The sequence below is a fragment of the Oculina patagonica genome, chromosome 12 (assembly GCF_052425735.1).
Source record: "Oculina patagonica isolate OP01 chromosome 12, crgOcupat, whole genome shotgun sequence".
NCBI lineage: Eukaryota > Metazoa > Cnidaria > Anthozoa > Scleractinia > Oculinidae > Oculina > Oculina patagonica.
The window spans coordinates 4,074,609-4,087,870 of NC_135769.1; the positions used below are offsets into that span (position 1 = coordinate 4,074,609).

The 13,262-nt window shown below is 37.4% G+C and overlaps 2 protein-coding genes, 1 long non-coding RNA gene and 1 other non-coding gene across 5 annotated transcripts in view; 3 read left to right on the top strand and 1 right to left on the bottom strand.

The window, feature by feature from the left end:
- Positions 1-13,262, top strand: part of LOC144631881 (calcium-regulated heat-stable protein 1-like) — a 209,199-nt gene that overhangs the window by 115,737 nt on the left and 80,200 nt on the right. The gene's annotated exons all lie outside the window — the stretch shown is intronic.
- On the top strand, positions 106-179 carry Trnat-agu (transfer RNA threonine (anticodon AGU)). Its single transcript has one exon. It is a non-coding gene; the product is annotated as a tRNA-Thr (tRNA).
- On the top strand, positions 2,510-7,224 carry LOC144632662 (uncharacterized). The gene is made up of 3 exons (XR_013566929.1): positions 2,510-2,647; positions 3,576-3,634; positions 7,120-7,224. It is a non-coding gene; the product is annotated as an uncharacterized LOC144632662 (long non-coding RNA).
- LOC144632661 (tetraspanin-9-like) lies at positions 3,620-10,685 on the bottom strand. Of its 2 annotated transcripts, XM_078491344.1 has the most exons (9): positions 10,048-10,685; positions 9,149-9,234; positions 8,637-8,828; positions 8,195-8,269; positions 7,108-7,206; positions 6,084-6,230; positions 5,431-5,517; positions 3,838-5,059; positions 3,620-3,762 (listed from the first exon to the last, which is right to left on the bottom strand). In XM_078491344.1, the coding sequence occupies exons 2-8, from the start codon at positions 9,215-9,217 to the stop codon at positions 4,973-4,975; spliced, it is 756 nt and encodes a 251-aa protein (XP_078347470.1). In that variant the 5' UTR covers positions 9,218-9,234; positions 10,048-10,685; the 3' UTR covers positions 3,620-3,762; positions 3,838-4,972. The 2 variants fall into 2 exon arrangements, with proteins under 2 accessions (XP_078347470.1, XP_078347471.1); XM_078491345.1 differs by lacking the exon at positions 10,048-10,685 and having other exon boundaries at positions 9,149-9,396.

Sequence of the window (13,262 nt, forward strand, 5' to 3'; positions counted from 1 at the left end):
AGAAAATACACAATGGAGTTTTCTGTGAAAAGAACAAAGTGTTAACGGTCATTTGCGATGGCATTTTGTTTAAAGACTACAATTTTACCATCGATCTTCATCTAAGGCGCCGTAGCTCAGTTGGTTAGAGCGCCTGTCTAGTAAACAGGAGGTCATGGGTTCAAATCCCCTCGGTGCCTACTTTTTTTTTCTTTTTCAATTTTTTCTTTGATTTACTTACGGCAGTTCTTGTTGCACAAAAATAATGTGCCACTTTCTGTTACACAAAAACTTCAATCCAAAGTAAATATTTTAGCCGTAAAATAATAAATGGCACGCAATGCATGCAGAAGCGATGCCGTTTCACAAATCACAAGGTGGTCTTGATTACTTTTGACAATTTTTAGGAAATTTTTTCAAAAAATTGTCGTAAATAAAATAAGCTGACAACTTGTGCGTGAAATGACTGTTATCCAACTGCAGCTTACATTTTGGACATAAACATTGTTAGTGAAGCAGCAGAAAATGTATCGAGTAAGTGTTTGAAATCTTTCGAACTGTTGAAGCAGGTTGAAGAGGACTCTCAGCTTCATCAAAGCCAGCATTCACGACTTGTCACATTTCCCGGGTAAATATAGAGTCACTGGCCCGATTTATACTAGAGACGGATGATCCGTCTGGACGAACTTGCATTTTAATTAGGCGAGCATTTTTTAGTTCGTGCGATAATTCGTCTGTGTATAAATACGGGCAAACAGACGGATTATCGGTCCAGCGGCTTCTTTATATTTTCAGACGAATTATAAAGATAGTCCGTCTGGACCGATAATCCGTCGTTTGTTTGCCCGTATTTATACACAGACGAATTATCGCACGAACTAAAAAATGCTCGCCTAATTAAAATGCAAGTTCGTCCAGACGGATCATCCGTCTCTAGTATAAATCGGGCCACTGTTAACCCTTCATGTTGAAAATCAGCATGCGGATTGCCGTTACACATTTTATTGAGGACACTTTTACTCTCTATGAATATGCTATCATGTTTTAAGAAGGAGCCAAAAGGGTCTTTAAGTGTGCAGCAGCTTACTACACGCATCAAAAGTCATATTACAAATTGCCAACATCACATGCAGTTTTCTTACCTCGCATCAAAATTCCAAAGCCAACCTTACAGGAGATATAACTAGAAACGAGCAAGCTGAAATGAGGGCGTGGGCTATAATGTATGGTTATTATATAAATCCGTCAGACAACGAAGTGAAAGATTTATAAGATAACACAATGGACAGGGAGGACACTTTGCCTCTGAGATTGCATGAAATAAAAATCGTCGTGAAGCGGCCAGTCAATTTGAATTCATTAAGGTGGCTCGTAATAGTTTAGATATTCCCGTCTTTGGCATTCTATTGCTGCTTCACCCGTAATGTTGAGGTTTAACTTTCAATTTATCCTTGTAAAGGTTTAACTAATAAACAAATTGAAGTCACTGTGACGTCAAAATTTGTTGCCATGGCAACAACAAAAGTGGTCAAAGATACCTTATTTTTGACCGTTTAAGTACACTGAGACTAGACGGTAAAAGTTTTTGTTTTTCAAATATTTTTGTCTAAAGGACAAAAGAAACGATCTGATAACTTTTTAAAAAATTCTGTCAGAAATTTTCAGAGCCACCTTAAATTTATGCAAAAATAACGTAGCTCCGAATCCCTTCGATAGATTTCTTTAAAAATTTGCAAAAATGTTAATTTTATCAGTTGGATAAAAATATGTAAAAACGAAAAACTTTCACCGAGTAGTTTTTGAGTTATCAGCCTCGAAAGGTCCAAAATAGTCTATCTTTAACCTCACGCGACGTTGTCATGGAAACAGATTTTGACCTTTACCAGTTTACCACCAATGTATCCTAACAGCTAACGGGAAGACATCTTTAGTGCCAGTGGCGACAATAACTCTGAAGAAGAGGTAGACAGCGCTCTTGAAACAACACTGAGCATGATCCGTCCAACCATGGAAAAATAAGAACACTAACAAGTGGAATGACAGACTTCGTGCAGGCAGGAAAGTTAAGTGGCAGTAACATGTCATCTACATAAGAGCTATAACTTCTCTACTTGCACCGTTTTATTACAGTCCGAAAGACCCTAGCGTCTTCAGAACATGTTTGCAGTAGTAAAAGCGCAGTTAAAATGAGACTTTGGGAAACTAGTCTCGCGAGTCATCGAAATCGCAACCTACTTTAGTTGGTCGTATACAAGGTTAGGTTATAAAGCGGGCTCCACATTATTTTCAGTAAGAAATGCACAAACCCTTCATCGGCAATGTCATTCTGGCCCGCTTTTCGATTGTCCCAAAAATTGCAGGGGGTTATAACATTAAAAATTAAAAAAAAAAAACACCTTCAAGCATTTCTTGGCTTTTCATATTCTTTCACCGGAGAAAAGATCCTTGCTCGCGCACTTGGCGTGTCGGCGCGCGCGGTAGAATGTCCATCGACGACGATTTTCAATTATTACGTCTGGTTTTTACTTCAGTCGCAGACTGAATCAGTTGCGACACGAAAGGAATCGTTTCTTTCGACAAGGGAAAATCAAAGCATTTATGCTCATTTGTTTTCTCGTGACTTGCGTAACTTGCCATACGGTTACTTCCAGAAGCATCAGCGAGGAAGGTAAGATTTATTTTCTGGTGTTTCTGTATCTACATTTCGCGCAGAAAACAATTTTGACGGCCGATAAACATTGGCAGAAAATAAGACGCGGAGAGGAAACTTGTAAGCAGATTAATTTCGTAGTTGATTTATATTATTCATTGTGCAAACTATAAGCGGCTAAGTTTCATGTTGAGATGCCCGATAAGAAGTTGATAATTGTCAAGTTACTCAGAAAATACTATTTTTCAAAATTCTTCAAACTTGCCTTCACGGCATTTTGTTTCTTTTCATCTTTTCTTGTTGTATGGATATTAGCCTCTGACGTTTGCGCGCGCTTCACAATTCAAATTACAACACTTTGTGTTTGATTCGTTTTCAGCGCATTTTCAATCAAATACGAACTGGGTCGGCTAGAAAAAAAAAACGATTAAAGGGAAATACAAAAAATTTTCAATGATACGCCATATCGCGCAACTTTTTCGAATGTTAAAATTGTTGCGGAAAGAAGAGTGCGATTTTACACAACTTACAAATTTGCATGCCCTGCGGACCTAACATAATTCTCCACCCGGGACTTCGGGTCTCTCCTCCAGGCCAGACTGACAATTTTTTTTTAATTTATACTTTTTTTTTTCTATCTTAAGGAGTGATTACAAGGATCACGATTGATGATGATCTAAGGCAATTTAGCCCTGGAGTCAATGAAATAATTTTTTTTTTCGATAAATGTAATGGGCTCCTGGCCCCATCCAGGGGAAGTACTGAGGAAACTCGTATTTGCTTCATGTCAAAGAAACCGTAATAAAATCCGTCCTGATGGTCCACTATGTCTGAACGCAGACTTACTTTTACTATCTCAAAGATTTGATAGTGGCTCCAACTTAAAATTTCAAATATTTTATAAGCTGCACTAAAAAAAAACATTTTTCCCTTTCATGTTCTTTAGCTATGATTTAGTTCACGTACAGTGGTAAAGAAACAACGCGCACCTCTGAAATAAAAAAGGTAAGTTTATTGCGAAACTCTTCAAACCCTATATAATTTTCTAAACCGTATGCGACTGACTAACTACTAACTACCTTTACTACAACCGCAAAGGTTCAACAACTATATACGGTAGCTAAAGATTCCAACTTTTTGTTTTTTTTTTTTTTTTTTTAAATTTTTTTTTTTTTTTTTTTTTTCCCACTTTTTCAAGGTTAGTAGACATGTTTGGGAACGAATCTCAGTGACCTTAAACTTGAGCAGATCTACATGAAAAACTGACATAAAGAGTAAACGATCAATGACAAATTAGGAAGAACTAAAAGTAATAAAACACAAGACTATAGACTATAGAGCAGTTTTCACTTGAGTGTCGAAAGTAAATTGCGTTTGCTTTGGTTTTGCATTACTACGCTTAGTGATTGGCTTAAAAATCTCGCGCCACTTTCTCAGCCAATCAGGAGTAAAACCAAAACCAATCGTGACTCGCTCGCGCACGTTTTCCCGCGCTTCGTGCCAGCTACATGAATTTGCTTCCAGTTTTGATTGGTTTACTGGATTGTCTGTGTCCTTTTTGATTGGCCAGAGTAATAACTTTGGTTTTGGTTTTACTACACTCAAGGTCAAGCAAGGTTAGAAGACAAACCCAAACATGACCACGAATCGAAACTATAACTCAGAGCTAAGGGCGCTGAACTAAGACAAACAACTTTAGGTCTCTGTGCGGGCTGTCGGGCCCTTAAAAAGATTTGTACGGTAGCTACAAAATAATAAACAATTGATTATGAAGTCAAATGATTCAACTCTAAAAATAATATAAAGCTAACACATACAGCTAACAATCGTAACAATGCTAAAAGCATTAGAAAATTTAAGCATTTGATACATCTACAAAAAAAAAAAAATCAGACATTTTAAGCTGAAACTGTTAAATAATGAAAAAAAAAAAAAACAGAAAAAGAAGCATTTTTCGCGCCCGCGCGAAAACTGCGTAAAAAGTTTCTGTCATAGGAAATCAGTCTGCACGCATGCACCGCGGATACATTTGAAGAGTTCTCCGTTGAAAATATTAAACATTTGTCCGTTGTATGCTTTATGAAATATATACAGTAGTCGAAAGCAAATTCATTAAAAACGCGTAAATAAAGTGTTATTTTTGCTAAGGCTAAATAGTTCCTTATTCCTAAATGTTCGTTACTAAATAAAAATAGTAGTGGAACCCCAACGTTGCCACGCCCTCTTATCGTTGTTAGCAAGCAACAAGGTGGCGTGACAGCAGATATTCTTTTTAACATTGTCACGCAATTTTTGTGTCACGAGCTAATAAAATGTAACGGTCAGATAAGTAATGTTACATTCTCAGATACGAGGCACGGACAGAGGTACTTTTTCCGCTGTTTGCTCCATTCTCATGATCAACAGCAAAACACACAGGACACCCAGGACCTGGAGAAAACATAATTGATTGTTACTGTCGCACAGGAAAACCATTTGAATTTTAATTTCTAAACACTAAGGATTTACAGAAACTTTTCCTATGTCGACTGACAAGTGAAATTTTTGTGATAAAAGCAAGTCAACCGCCGTAGCGAATTCAAAGTCGTAAAGATGATATTTCGAGCGTTGGCCCTTTGTCGGAGCAAGGGCTGGACTAACGCGCAAAAAGTCAGCTTTCCGAATTCGCCTCGACGGTTGACTTTCGCTGTTGACTTTAGTGATATGAAGGAAATTTTTTTTTTTTTTTTTTTTTTTTTAAATTTTTTTTTTTTGAAGTTGGCAATAAGCAAAATGTATTGTACTATTTTGCTTCGTCTTACCTTGAACACAGCTGCAGGAACAGCAATGACCGCAACATAGTAAAGTTTTCCCCTGATTTTACCGTACAAGAGCTCCTTATAACAGCCCTGGATTAAAAGGAAAAAGTCGTACAAAAATTAATTATGGTGGTACTAAGAACGCAACGAAGTTTTCACGACAAATACGCTGTTGAAACTCTAAAGATATTACAGCATGACAACGCATCTTAACATAAGCAAATTTCAATTATGTTATTGAATTGTACTAGGTATTGATTTGCTAAACTGACATAAAAATAAAGGAAATAAATGACTGAATTTGGAGAGGAAAGGTAGCTTGAACAGGCGTATACGGTGAAGTGTTGGAACAGTCTTCTGTTTATTCAAAGTGGAAATCGCAAAAAGTGCTTTGACCTAGGTAGCAAGATTATTTTAAACAATATCAAACACAATCCTTTTGTAGACCCAAACCACATGAAACGAAACCCGGAACGAAAGAGGACCAAAGAGAGCGCGCGGTCTCATGTGCCAACCTCGTTTTCGTTAGCAGATGCCTCGTTTTCGTTCTCCAGTGTGATTGGTTCACGTTATCTTAATAGTGGGCGTAGTTACACCATCGCACCTTAAATTTCTTGTTCACTTTCTCTTGTAGAACACAGGTATAGAACACATACCTTGGTGTAAATATTATCTATATCAAAATTCTCTCCACAGTGGCGCCGTGGTTCTTTACAGCAACTTTCAGGAACAACCGACACGTTTCCTTTTGTAAAGTACGAGTCTCGCCAATCCGTGTAGTTGTAGGCCCCGCAGCACCTTCCCTGAAATTAAAATACCCGGATGAAATTTTATGGCAGTTATTTGAATTCACACAGATAAATATTCATTTTGACAGGACCTCAGCGAAACTTTACCTCGATCTAATGTAAATTATATAAAACTTCGGAAAGGGATGAGAGAGGGGGGGGGGGGGGGGGTTGGTTAGAGCCCAGGGTGGGGGTAAGGGAGGCGCGGGGTGGCCTTATGATTACCACGCTCGACTCCGAGTCGAACAGCCCAGGTTCGAGCCCTGAACGGGGCGCTGCGTTGTGTTCTTGGGGGAAGACAATTTACTCTCTTAGTGCCTCTCTCCACCCAGGTGTTTAAATGGGTACTGGCGAATTTACTGCTGGGGTGTAACCCTGCGATGGACTAGCATCCCTTCCAGGGGGAGTAGCAATGATCCTAGTCGCTTAATGCTAGAGAAAGGGGGATAATCATCGGGCTGTATGGGCCACTTGGCTCGGACACAGACTTTACTAGGGTGGGGGTAAGGTTTTAACTAAGCAGATTTTGCCCGAGCTCATTGGGGATTAAAGTTTTCAATTTATGTTACGAGCGTCGCTGGTCGAGAAGTCTGATTTTATTTGTAAGCTGCCCTGACATCAAACACGCCTTAATTTTAAAGTCAACACACAATTCTCTTTTCTTAGACAGAAAGTAGTGGATACGTTCATTTTTTATGAGGAATTTTAGCTTGCGAGCAAGCTCTCTGAGGGCAGGGTGGTGGGTGGAGGGGACCACCACCCAACACCTAACAGAGCTAGTTAGTAGACTAACGTCAATTACACGTTATCCAAAGGAACGTATAAGTAGATAAAAATTTGCGTTCAATGTGTATTAACGAAAATACATAACATGGTAAAAATGTTAGCTTACGTTCTCTTGCAGAGCATCGAGCGCATTGGACGGATCAGTTTTTATTCCGTAGAGTTTCTGGATTGTGTAAATCATGTCATCATAAAGAGTTTGGCTGACCTGAAAAGGGTTCAAAATGATGATATAAGGAAAGGATTTCTGACTTTTTTTAAAATAATTTTACTGTCAACTCGCTATTAAATATTACGCAGTCCTAGAAATATTCTGAAGACAGTTAAAATTACCCCCTTTACTTCAATGGTGGCTGTGGGATCGACATGTTAACATGTTGATGGCATAATAGTTAACTAAGGAAACTTTACTTTATTTTACCAGGGTGGCCCATTCAGCAACGAGGGTGGTATCCATTGGGGCTATGATAACATTAGCAACGTCTGACATAAAGAGTTGATAAAGAGTGCTTCCATAATTTTAGAGAAATAACAGTAGAATTCCGATTTCTAGAAACTCCAAGGGAAACGAAAATTTTTTCGTGGAATCGGGCGTAACATAGTTGTAGAGCGGACCAAGAACTCCAAGGGAAACAAATCAGTTTGAGTTATCGGGTGATCGACTGAGAAATCGGCATTCTTCTGTACGTAATTGTTCTAATTTTGCCGTGCGTATATTTTTCAATTTTCTCAGATTCTTTAGAAACCAGCACATGGCACTTTTTTTTCTTTACTTCCCTAGAGCTCTATTTGTTCAACCCTCTGTTTGCCTCTCCCCTGGGAGTAGACCATAGAGCTCTGTACGCTCGGCTTGCAGTCAATCAGGCGAATAATAAGTTTCACAACTGTTAACTCATGGCATACCTTAAGGTAACTATTGTTAGCGGCTACTAATTTTAGTGATTTTAGCGAGTTGGGCGAAAATTCTAAATTTATTATTTTCTAAAATTCTTGTAAAATTAAATATTTTTAAATTTTTTAATTTACCCCCCCCCCCCCCCCAAAAAAAAAAAAAAATAAATATTTCTAAAAAATTTAAAAAAAATGCGAATTTTTTTTTTTATGCAATGAAAGTTATTCATTTTTTTTTTTTTTTTTTTTTTTTTTTTTTTTTATTTAAAAAAAAAAAAAAAAATGTATTCGCATTAAATTCCAACCTTTTCACGATGGTGATATCCCGAAGCTGCTGCCGAGATTTCTAATCCAAGAATCACAACAAGGACAAGGAAAAACTGCGAATTGAAACAAATATGTAATGACTAAAAAACACTCGCATGATCCAAAATTTTCATTCCTCAGTAAGTATTATTACTATGATCAACTATTTTAATTCGTACCTTCCCATTTTTGTGTGAAGGCTAACTGAATGTAAACTGAATGAATGCGTAAAATGCCAAGTGCAAAATGTAACTTTCGTATTACTACACTGGAATCATAAAATATGTCAAACTGATTGATTATTTGACTGTAATAAAAACAAACAATTCATCCGGCTATGTCGATTTTAAAACTTTATTTTCACAATTCAGCCAGATGTTGAGGACTCATAGAAGCGGATAACAGTTGTTATCTTCTGAAAAACTTAAACTAGTAACTTACGATAACGAACAAATGTTTGTTATCCTTTGAAGCTGCCCAGAAGCCAAAGAACGAGGCCAGCACATTGAAGACTCCAGCTGTAATGATAAGCTTAGAGGCGGCTGCATAAGGTACAGATACTGAGACAGCCTCATAAGCATCAAACTCATACAGAGCCCATGAGCCAACACCTACCAGCACCCAGCCAAATACCTAGAAACAAAATCACAGACAAAAAAGTGCTTTTAATTAATTTATCAATCTTTAGCAGGATTCACTGATACATAAGAGAACACACCCATATTGCAAGAAACCCAACAAAATGGCTTGATTTTAAGAACCCATTTCGATGCAAGGAGTTGATGGCTTGAAATGGGTTTTACAATATCTGATGCGATTCGCCGGGGAAAATCTTAAAATCGAGAGAAAAGTTCCAGAATCTCATTACATTACCCAGCCATTGTATGATTAAAAAGTTGCAATTCGTTCCAAATTGTGGTTAAGTATGACCATGCATATGCGCGTAAACTTACAAAGAAAATAGCGTTGAAAAACAAAACCAAGGACTTGATGGTTTTTGTGTTCTTGTCCGCTGAAGTCATTGCTTTTACAGGAGTTCCTAAAAAAGGAAAATAAAGATACAATGATTCATCTAATTGATCATCTGTAACCCAGTAAGCCTTTTCTGTCAAACAATACAATTATTGCGAAATAAAAAACGTTTTCGAGTTAGCTCTGCGAGGTAAGGTAACTCTTTGATGACGAAAGCGGTATTTCAAAAGTCACGAACTCATTTCTCGGAGCGTTTCGTTACGGCTCCACTTACAGCTGGAATCTAAATTGCCTTTTATCTAGCATGCATGTGTTTACTTTTTATTGCCTTGAATTATAATTTTCTAATCAAACTTGTCAAAATATATCACAGAATTTGAACTAGCGCCAGTTGCTAATTGATCGGTAATAATTGAATCGACAGTAAACCCGAACTAAATGCGTTTTCTTAGCCGGGCAAAAATAGAATATTACAGCATTGGAGAAAGTTACAAAGAACAAACAAAGGTCAACAAAGGTTTCCTTGTCTTGCTCACATCGACCAACTTAAAAGAGTTCGATCACGACAACCTGATCGCTTTAAAACCTTTTTTTAATGCTGCAATTACAAGCCTTGAAAATTCTGTATTTGTACGTTTGATTGAGGAAGTGCAGGTCGAAGAAATGTTCATAAACGATTGCGCTACAAAATTTACAAAAGCACATGTCTTTTGCACCAAGTCTCTCAGAAAACTATAAAGAAGCCGCTGTTATATTAGTAGTCTTGCTAGTGTTGAATAGGCTTATGTGAGTGCATTTAAATGTTTTTGAAGAACTGAAGGAAAAGAGCAAAAAGCCAAAATAAAATGCCTATAAGATGCTGCATACGACTTTTACTTACCCGGTGGAAAAGACAAATTGTTTGATCCTTTCAGAAGTGCAGAATCTTGCAAGCCCGAAGCTAAACTGATTCGATTTGCTCAACAAGTTTGCTTTTATACCTTTGCCGGGGCCACAGGTCAGAGGTTCTGTAATCGGTTATTTTTGGCGGTGATGTGAAAAAGTGATGTCATGTCATAATTATATTCATGCAGGTTTTGTCACGCGAACTCAGTAAACATATTAATTAATTAAATTTTCAAAAGGTTTGAAAAGAGGTTCAGTATAAAAAGATTCGTACAAATTTCTTAGTGGAAAGTTTGTCTTGGTGGAGCGTTTCTGACGCTGTGTCTCCCTTTCGTCTTAAAAGATCCTCTGGAAAAATTTTTAGCCATGTATTAATACATAAGTTATGGAACAATAAACCACAGTTAAAGTTTTCCCGCCTGTCTTACCGGCTGTCACTCACGAAACGTAATTTAATATTCAAACAAGCTATGCAAATCGAGCAAAAATATATCTTACTTTTACGTCCTTGTGATTAAGCAATTTTGATGAAGCAATGGATATTTTTGCTAATTCAGTTTTGGGCTATTTTCGTTGGTTACACTGTGAGCTACTATGGAACTGAAGGTCTTTTACCGATCGTTGATAAAAATAGTTCAGAGCAGGGCCGAAGCTAGTAACAGCCGAGTAACACAAATGTAGTAACAGGCGAACCGAGACACTTGCCTGGGTAAAAATCCTGATTTTATCAATTTTTTCATGTTATTGTAAGAGGCTACGCATTACGCATTGCTTCTAAGTAAGTAAGTATAATATCAAAGAAGTGTTTCTTTTTCTGATAGTATTGCCTCGGTTAGATTTTTTGTCTGGCTAAAGCACTGCAGAACGCACAATAAATTTCCTTTGCAAGAGTTTGTTTTTGTCATTTCTAATTCCTCGACCCATCGTGACCGTACTAAAGAAAATCAAGGTCTCTTTGCAACTATGCGGTCAATAGGCTAAAGCTGACCTTTCTCGTCATCTGAGAATTTTAGTTTACTCATGTAGTAAGGGTCAAAATTGTCATGGACTTGCATGGCGCATACTAACTTTCTACGATTTCCACTGAAAAGCTGGATTTTGGAATGACTTGATTATTGAAGTTCAATGTCAAGACCCAAACTACGAACCCTGCTTCAGTACATATATCAATTGGCCTTTTTAAGGTAAATTCAGGTGTTGTGAAATTTTTCTCAATTTCTCCCGGTTCCCACCGCCTTGGGAATCCTGCTTAACCGGCTGTCACACAAGAAATGTAATTTAATATTCAAACAATATGTCTTTATACTTTTACGTTCTTGTGTTTAAGCAAATAATGAAGCAATGGATATTTTTGCTAATTCAGTTTTGGGCTATTTTCGTGAATTACACTAAAACAATGTAACTGAAGAAAGGTCTTTTATCGATCGTTGATAAAAATAGTTTAGAGCAGGCAGCCGAGTAACAGGCGAAACGAGGAACTTGCCTCGGTAAAGCTTAAATTTATTAATTCTTTCATGTTTCTGTAAGAGGCTACGCATTACACATTGCTACTAAGTAAGTAAGTAAATATCAAAGAAGTGTTTCTTTTTCTGATAGTTTTGCCTCGGTGAGATTTTTTGTCTGGCTAAACAAGCACTGCAGACTACGCAATAAATTTCCTTTGCAAGAGTTTGTTTTTGTCATTTCTAATTTCACAACCCTTCGTGACCGTACTAAAGAAGATCAAGGTCTCTTCGCAAATACGCGGTCAATAGGTTAAAGCTGAGCGATCTCGGAGACCTTCAGTCTCGTCATCTGAGAATTTTAGTAAATACTCATGCAATGGTAAATACTGCATGATTTTCTACGATTTCCACGGAAGAACTGGATTTTGGAATGACTTGATTATTGAATTTTACCAGAAATTAGTCAAAACTTCGGAAATATTGAAGCGTGTTCATCTGTTTCCGTGAATTGACTTCGCCGCTCTTTTTATCTTTTCACCGACTCCTTCATATTTGCAGACTTGCGTTTTTACGGGGCTCCGTTATTTGGGGGAATATATAGCGAAGAAAGAAAAACAGTAACTCAAAAAATAAAATTACCAGGGTAAGGGCCTGATTACATGGTGAATTTCAGCCCGGTTTCAAAAACCGGGCTGAACATTTTCCGGGCTGTAAAACCACAGGTAGCCCAAGCTCCTAAAGGAGCCGTCAACATATGACATTGCGTAATAACGTTATTATAAGAGTTTGTATGGGAATATAACGATCATAAAAAGTAATTCAAAACAGGAGGGGGGGGGGGAAGATCTTATAAAATCGACTTACCTGCCCTCTTCTGTGTATATCTTGTGTTTCTATGTCATTTGGAGGCGTTTAAAGGCGATGCCGGTGAAGTAGCTCTCCATATATAATAAATTATATATCTTCATATATAATAAATTATATATACTTTATTATATAAACATCAGTGAAATACCAGGAAATCTTTCGCGCGAAAAAATCATATCTTCACACGTGAAAGTAACATGTTATTTTCACATGTGAAGATATCGATTTCGAAACATTTTCTGACAAGTTTGCCCTGTTTCAATGCTGAATGAGCCAAAGTAAATCGATATTAAGTCGAAACATCTTCGGATCTTTCTCGGCAATCTTCGGCAATCTTCAGATATCTTCGACATTTTCGGAGAAGTTCGAAAAATGTTCGGAAACATTCGTACGACCTTCGGACAATATTTTGCAAATCTTCGGAAATCTTCGGAAAATGGTCGGCAATCTTCGGAAAATCTTCAAAAACATCGTAATTAGTAGGTTTATATAATAAACAGAATATTACATGGTTGCTTGGAGATATGAAATTTATCTTCTCGTGTTCAAATCGATATCCCACTCGTTCGCTGCGCTCACTCGTGTGATATTGATTTCAACACTCGAAGATAAATTTCATATCTCCGCGCAACCATGTAATATCCTCTATATATTTTATAGAGTGGAAAACAGTGAACCTACTGGCATAGTGATATCATTAAAAAGTTAAACCTGAAAAGGTGACATTGTTCATTTGTTTTTACTTGTCTATAAAATCGGGCGATAGATATCAAATGGGACAGGGTATATTAAGTAAATAAACCCCTTCAGGCGGCTGGTATATTGGAGGATAATGCCCGAGGCCGAAAGATTGTCGAAAAATAAAATAGTTGGCCGAGAAGCGAAGCTTCGAGGGCAA

Excerpts from the sequence above, each read along its gene's own strand:
- LOC144632661 (XM_078491344.1), bottom strand. The coding sequence starts at position 9,217 with ATGACTTCAGCGGACAAGAACACAAAAACCATCAAGTCCTTGGTTTTG. Across the intron at positions 8,829-9,148 it reads TTTTCAACGCTATTTTCTTT|GTATTTGGCTGGGTGCTGGT; the intron begins GTAAGTTTACGC and ends TTTTGTTTCTAG. Across the intron at positions 7,207-8,194 it reads GATATCACCATCGTGAAAAG|GTCAGCCAAACTCTTTATGA; the intron begins GTTGGAATTTAA and ends AACCCTTTTCAG.